At 36.4% G+C, this 7,417-nt stretch overlaps 1 protein-coding gene across 1 annotated transcript; it reads right to left on the reverse strand.

The window, feature by feature from the left end:
* Window positions 1-376: 376 nt before the first annotated feature.
* Window positions 377-6,993, reverse strand: LOC109244696 (lysosomal Pro-X carboxypeptidase). The gene is made up of 10 exons (XM_019411830.1): window positions 6,400-6,993; window positions 6,003-6,189; window positions 5,728-5,861; window positions 4,860-4,972; window positions 4,617-4,740; window positions 4,248-4,397; window positions 3,961-4,116; window positions 3,422-3,501; window positions 3,282-3,331; window positions 377-966 (listed from the first exon to the last, which is right to left on the reverse strand). Exons 1-10 carry the CDS (start codon window positions 6,799-6,801, stop codon window positions 827-829), a joined length of 1,536 nt encoding a protein of 511 aa, XP_019267375.1. The 5' UTR covers window positions 6,802-6,993; the 3' UTR covers window positions 377-826.
* Between the last annotated feature and the right edge of the window lie 424 nt (window positions 6,994-7,417).

Raw genomic sequence — 7,417 nt, forward strand, 5'->3', positions numbered from 1 at the left:
AGCAAATTGGTCAAAAATACTATATATGATGCACTGAAACAGACCTATTCAATATCTACGTGGATAAGAGGATAAAATAAAAAGAAAGTCTTGCCTTACAGGAGCTAATTAATTTCATTAGGCTGACAAATGACACTCAAACAACTTTTACTCGAGTAAAATATTTTGTTGTGATATTCATTAGTTCCTCCATCCTAAAATGAATAACACGACTGAAAATACGAGAAAAACATTTAAGTTAACGGGTAATTCAAACCAATTTCTCCGATTATTTTTTAAAAGTATAATTAATAAATTCAGAAACTGCATAAAAATAGTATAAATGTTCTGTTGCTCAATTAAATTTTTTAAAGGAATGTTTGGAAAAAATTGGTAGCAGTAAAGAACAGTAACTCAAGTTCCAATATAGCAATAGTGGCATAAAACAAAGGGACAAAAGGAGTCCTAGACTGCAGATGCAATGATGCAACTAAGGAAGTAAACATAAAAAAGTCTTTAAATTCCTACATACTTTTCCTGCAGATGTAGTTGGCGGCAGTAGGAAGAAAATGCTTCTCTTCTATTTCAGAAATACTTTTTCAAGGCCGGTAACAGTTTGTTAATGCTCTAATATGTTACCTTTGATAGTCACCACAAGTGATCATATGATGGTGGAGAGAAGGCATTTCAGTTCCATATATGCTGTTGCATCAAAACCGATGATTATTCCCTTGAAAGTAATATGTCGAATGGTGAAAACACTGACACATTTGTAAAAGGTGGTTTCTCATGTTAGCAAAGGCAAGTACAATATGCCAGTTTTCTGGTGAATGAAAGATATCATTGTCTACATGCTGAAAGTTGCCTTCTTTTCATCATAGTACTTGTCCAACCAACCCCTTATCAGCTTAATCTCACTTGACCTTTGCTCCACAAGCCAATCAGGATCTTCAGCTGTTGCTGCACGCAGATCTAAGTGATGGGCACCTAAACATAAACAAAAAGCTCAGGTACCATGTTGTGGTCAACTGCTCTTGTCTTGTGTTTTCAGACAACTACCAATGTAACGTATACATTTATGTCAAAGTCGTTGTATTCATTGAAAATCTATAAAGAAAAATGAACTGAACCCTTGCACACAAGCTAGTCAGAAGGGATAGAAAGTTAATTATGATAATGTTTTATCAGCAGAAAGTTGATCACGTTCTCTCTTTTTTTCTCAATGACAGTGCAGGGGCGGCTCAAGCACACACGGGGCCTGACGCCAAAGTTTAATAAGAGGCCTAAATTTTTAAAAGAAAGTTATAAGATATGTTTTTATTTGAAGCCTATTCTTCTAACTTTTTGAGATATAAAGTTGTTAATAATTTTATTTATAATCGATTTTCTCTAATAATTCTTGCTTGATTGATAATATAGCCAACCTATCTAATATTTCTTGAGATATTGTTGATCCTAAATAAGATTTTACAAAGTAATAGAAGTATAGAACTATTGGAAACTTAAAAGTATTGTTGAACACTTGAACTAGTGTAATCTTGGAGAAGAAGGTGAGTAATGAAATCTTGAGAAAGGAGTAAGAATATCAAAGAGAAACACAAAATATGTAGGGTGTTCTGAAATATGAAGAGATTGGATAAAAAGAAAGATTGACTTGGACAAATTAAGGAGGAGAGAGCAAATATTTTAATGGAGGAGTGAAAAATGAAAAACTAAAAGTTATGAAAACTATTCATCTACACATATTTAATTTTAAGTAAGTCAAAGTATTATTTTATTTATATATCTAAAAAGTTTTCTTTCCTTTATATTAAAAACTCTAGTTTTGTATCAAAAATACTAAATATTATTAATTAAATACCTATGAACCTATTATTTTTTAAAAATGGGCCCCCCTAAATTTAGGGGCCTAAAGCACACGCCTTACTCCACATAAGGTTGGAGCTGGCCCTGTGAAAGTGGTGTCTGGTCCAGCTTGTGTGCACCTAGACTATTCTACCGGTATCTGCTACCTCCCACAAGCACAGATAGCAAGTTGATCACGATCTTATGCTCAACACGGGCCCATCAACTAGCAAACATTTTTCTGCTATCTCAATCTCAAAACCATGAACTGAACTTAACAAATATGAAACATAACATGTAGTACAAACACAAATGGCAAACAGAATTGGTGTAAGAGAAAACAAAAGACAAGAGGGACTTAAGAAAGGAGTTCCTTCTCTTAGAATAGATGATTTACTCCAGGTGTTGGAGTGCCCTCCTATGTTGCGTAGACTCTACATTTTAGCCGCCGCGCCCGTGTTGACACGACATTGGTACTGGTAAGGGTGTGAGATTCGTATTGGGTACGGTCAGTTGAGATCGGGTACTTTGACCACAATCCATGATAAATTTGAGAAAAAATGAAAAATGAATGATTGAATTTAGCTGCTGCCAGCTAGTGCCTAGTGCCTACGACTTGAGAAATTCTCAAAATGAAAGACTGAATTATTGGCTGCACTCCACAACCTTTTAGGATATTTTTATAGATCTATTTTTAGAATTTTGAATTATTTTAGCCGAATCCCATCACCCATATCCATAACCTGAATCTTAAGATTTAGATTATGAAGGATCCGACCTTTAGATCCGCACCCGGATCGGGTACCCACACCCGAGCCCGAGAACATAGGTGCCCTCTATAGGGGCTTTCTGCTATCCACCCACATAAAGTTTGATGAACTTGCACTCTCATTCAAAATTTCCATCACATAAATAGTTAAATTACACGGTCCTATTGGTAACCCAATAGAGTGTCGTATCTGAATTTACAACTTCATCAAGTTGAGTTATTAGTAGACCCTCAGAGCCTAAATTGCAAGTTGCTCACAAGCTATAAATGTGAAAAGAGGAAAGCATGCAGCCATCACAATTTTTTTTGTCAAAGTGTAAAATAGAAGAATCCTGTAAAAAAGAATGCAAGTGTTTGAAAATGATTGTCGTTCTTACTAAAAACATTTTGGCTTTGGCACTTAAGATGGTAGCAAGTGCTTATCCCAGCCTCAGACAGTGACAGAAATTAATAAATAAGGAAAGAAAAGAAGAGATTGGTTATAATTGGTCTCTATCGACTATCATGATTGTTTGAAGTAAAATGAGAGGACGAGGTCACATGCACTTTATTACATCAACTCAGCAGACAGAAATAACGACAACAGCATTCACTCAAGCTGATGATTGACGGTGCATTGGTACACCGTTACTTATATCAAAAGAGCGATGTGAATGAGGAATTATTTAAAACGCAGTCACAGAATTACCTTTCTCAGTAGTCAAAGCAACTATAGTTTCTGACACATCCTCCAGAACACTACACAAAATGTTTTGACATATAATTTTAGCAAAAACTTTTTGATTGAGTTTCCATAGTCTACAACAGAAACTAATGAAAAAAGACTACCTGCCACCACTCCAGGGATCTAAGAGGCCGTTTGAGAATATGATGTTACTCCCAAAAGCTTTTAGCACACTCTTGAATGCCTTCAACACAAGATAGAAACAACACATAACTCAAACAGGGGAACCCAAAGAAAATGAAATCTAGAAACTAAGCAGTTTAGAACCATTACTACATTTTAGACTCTATACAAGGTCCTGCACAGGAAATGCCACTTTATTCTATATTTTATGAATTTTCAAAATAATTTTTTTTATAAAAAACTGAGCAACTTAAACACAAAATAAGTAATTAATCCTTAAAAAATTTAAAATATTTTTTTTCCCATCAAAAAGATTTAAAAAAATTCAAAATTGTTATTCCCCTTCATATTCTATGCACACCTACAAGAACATGAACCTGTCATAAGCTCTTCAGAGTGAATAGATCACGTGGTCTAGACCTCAAAAGCTCTTAATTTAGCACTACACACGGTATACATAATTTTCATGGGACTCTAAAGGATATACAGAATGTTGCAAAGTTTTTGCACATTGTCATACATGTCCACCAAATTCAGTTGTTATCCATGTCGGCCTCGGTTTAACATGAAAATCTTTCAAGCACTGCTCTTCATTTGACTTAGGGTCATAATAGAACTCTGGAAACATACTAGTCGTCTTGTTACTTGCCATAGGCATAACCATCTCAGTGCATGCCTGTAGACATTGTACGAAAGATGAAAGTAACTTAGTTGGGAGGATTTTTTGCAGGAGTGCATCCTTCTATGACTTAAGAACTCAAATTATGAGCAACAGAGAAACAGTGTGTATATTTATCATCACCATACCTGCCAATCCCAACCACTCATACCATGAGGATCATCGTCAAGATTGAAACAGTCAACTGTCCCAGTGTAATTATAATAGACATCTATTCCTTCAAATATACGCTGCAGGACACTAGCATCATCCGGCAAACTATCAATCTTCCTACATACCTGAAAGCAAAGAGGTCGGAAGGATATTATTCACAGGGAAGAAATTGCTCCAGAAAATTGACTACTTGTTGATCACCGTGAAGAGAAACATCTGCTATCTACTACACTGTATCAATTGAGACGTGAATGCTTTTCCTCAAAAGGTTGGCTTCTGCATGAGCATTTGTAATCTTGAAAACAACAGGTAGCTTCAAGAAGAGTATAAGGTTCAGTGCTAACCTCTTTTATTGGGCTTCCAGGTAAAGGCATCAAGAAGTCGGTAGGATAGGGGTAGTTGGCCATTGCCAAGTAACTATAAGCAGATTCTAACCAGTTAGACAAAGCGTCAACACTCTCCAGTTTCCTGCCACTCACAACATAGGATCAAATTGCCTCAACTTGAGATTTGAATCTTGAAATTCTAAAAGTCAATGACACTGTTGGCTAACAAGACAGCAAAGGGTGGTGTCATAGGCATCTTACCTACAGAGGTGGAAAGTCTTTGTGAGTTGTGCAAGTCCACCATTTTTCTGTCCCACCGTGTTCATCACATCCCAAGACTCTTTGATAGTCTTAAAGCAACTCATACTCTCGCGCTGTAGAACGTGATACAACCAAGATGTCATAAAGCCAATCTAGAGCTTTAGGAATGGAATTATATGAATTTGATTAGCGAAGGATCCCTGTCCTAAGGCAAAAATCTGGATCCAATCACATTAAAGTCCATACTATACTTGATTTATGGGGTTGAGATTGATATTAATGTGAATAAAATATCAGTCCTGAAGTGGACGGTCTGAAACTTTGCCGTGATTTGTAAATCTATCGTTTGGTTTATAAATAACAATGCACAGTAGTTTTATAAACAGAATATTTACATAGGTTAATGTGCTCTAAGTTTGAATAACAGGAAAATTTTCCAAACTAGGATCAATTGATATCCTACTTATCTCCAAATCTTAGGCAAATAAGATTTGACGGCATGACAGTCTTCAATTGCACAAAAATTGTGCAGAGAGCTACTCCACAAGAATTGTGCCTGCCATCCAATTTTTGATGCATGGCGAGATTACTCCACCGCTCTATAAATGGAAGTTACATGAGTGTCTTCACTTCATCAAATTCAAATCAAAGAATGAAGGGACCAAACCTAACATATTTCCAAGAAAAGAAAAGAAAAAGAGATAGTTTCTTCCGACAATAGATTTTATTTGGTTAAAAACTGTATCAAATAAGATGATCCTACTTCCATCTCAAAAAAAAAAAGATGATCCTACTTCCGAAAGTTTCCCAAATAGATATTTGTAGTAAATTTGAGGTGTCAGTAGAAACAGAAACTAGTCTCACAGACCCTGAAATCATTGGAGACTATGTTATAAAAGGTTTCAGGTGGCACAAGATCTTCAAACTGAAGAATTGGTGCAGAAGAAGCAAGTGCACCAATGGAAATATGGGGATATTTGAGCCTCATCCAAGCTGCAAGCACTGTTCCAAACACAATAAAATAGAGAATCTCTAAGTGAAGCACAAAATCATAAGATTAATTAAAAATAAGTTCGCAGAACACATACTACACAAGTAAAAATACTTGATGTAGTACTAAAATAGTAAATGCTACATACTTACTTCCACCATATGATCCACCAAATAACACAACAGGGCATGCCTGTGCAGATAAACTTCTTTTAAGCTCAGTGATTAACACGGCATAATCAGCTAGTGCTTGTTCAGCTGTTAGATAAGATAAAGTGGTAGCGTTCTTATATGCTTCTTCCTTACTTCCATAAGGCATTGACTCCCCATAGTATCGATGCTGCAAAAGCCAATTGTCATAATTTATAAATTATCAACATTTTAAGCAACTTAAACATTTTGTATGACTAAAAATCATCTCATTAAGGATAAAATAAAGATTTAAAAGTATAATCGTAACTAAATATAGAAATCTGACATGTTGTACAGAATAAAAATAAAAGTAAAAACAAATTAATTGGAATAGAGGGAGAGTAGCATGTAACATTACCTCCGGGAAGATAACCATGGCGCCGAAACGAGGGGCAATTTCCCAGACGAAGCCAGTATTAGCAGCGAACCATTCGATATCACCTTCATTTCCACAGTAGAGGAAGATGGGGCCCAAGCGAGAGGGACCCACCCAGTGTTGGGTATTAATTAGGTAACGCTGGGGAAACGACGGTAGATCAGCGAAGCTGAAGTGATCCAGCTTCTGCTGAAAATATTTGGTCTCGTACTCGTACTTTGGGGCTTTACTTTTAACAACAAGTGGAAGTGTTTTGCTTGAGCTCAAGAAATTGCCAAGATAGCGAGCACCATTTGTTGAAGGCTGTTGAATGGCTGATGATTGACATAAAAATAAGACAATCAGTATGGGAATAGAATATAGAAATGGCGGAGGAGTTGCCATTTTCGCTGGAGGCTATGTTTCCGGTGACTGTAACTCAATAAGGAACAGATACAAAACTCCAACCCGTCTGTTGTTTATTGCGCTAACTTTAAATTCCACCAACACTTGTTGGTTGTGCTTTAGGCCTTAGATGTTTTAGGCTCATTTTTATGTGCAGATGTTATAGGCTCATAAGATTATTCTTTGGTACGATAACTGTCATGTGCAAAACTTGTAACCCTTCTGTCGTAGAATATTAAATCGATACAGATTTTAAAATACTAATTGAGGAAAAGCACCAGGTCAAATTTTGTGATATAGTCTAAAAAAAATGACCAATCATTTTTGGACGTCGCAAGTCGCAATTTAAGAAATTACGTGAATTAAGATTGAAGTTGTGTACGGGTAAAATCCGGGGCAATATCTATCCCGATTCCCCGATGAGGAAACGGAAGGGGGGGACGGATCCGCGAGATTGTGATCGAGGTCAAAGACCCTTCGTATCGGGATCCAGAAAGAGTGAACAATATATCTGACATTGGACATGGTCACGTGATACACCCCGGTCCGAATATAAGTTCTAGATGTCGAGAGGCACGATGAACGATCATGCAGGACGAATAGAGGGCTCTAATAC

The sequence above is a fragment of the Nicotiana attenuata genome, unplaced genomic scaffold (assembly GCF_001879085.1).
Source record: "Nicotiana attenuata strain UT unplaced genomic scaffold, NIATTr2, whole genome shotgun sequence".
Lineage (NCBI taxonomy): Eukaryota > Viridiplantae > Streptophyta > Magnoliopsida > Solanales > Solanaceae > Nicotiana > Nicotiana attenuata.

Bases quoted from the DNA above. Each gene is read 5' to 3' on its own strand.
- LOC109244696 (XM_019411830.1), bottom strand. From the start codon at position 6,801: ATGGCAACTCCTCCGCCATTTCTATATTCTATTCCCATACTGATTGTC. The intron at 4,741-4,859 runs GTAAGATGCCTA...TGTGAGTGGCAG, and splicing joins AAGACTTTCCACCTCTGTAG to GAAACTGGAGAGTGTTGACG. The intron at 3,332-3,421 runs GTAGTCTTTTTT...CATTTTGTGTAG, and splicing joins GATCCCTGGAGTGGTGGCAG to TGTTCTGGAGGATGTGTCAG.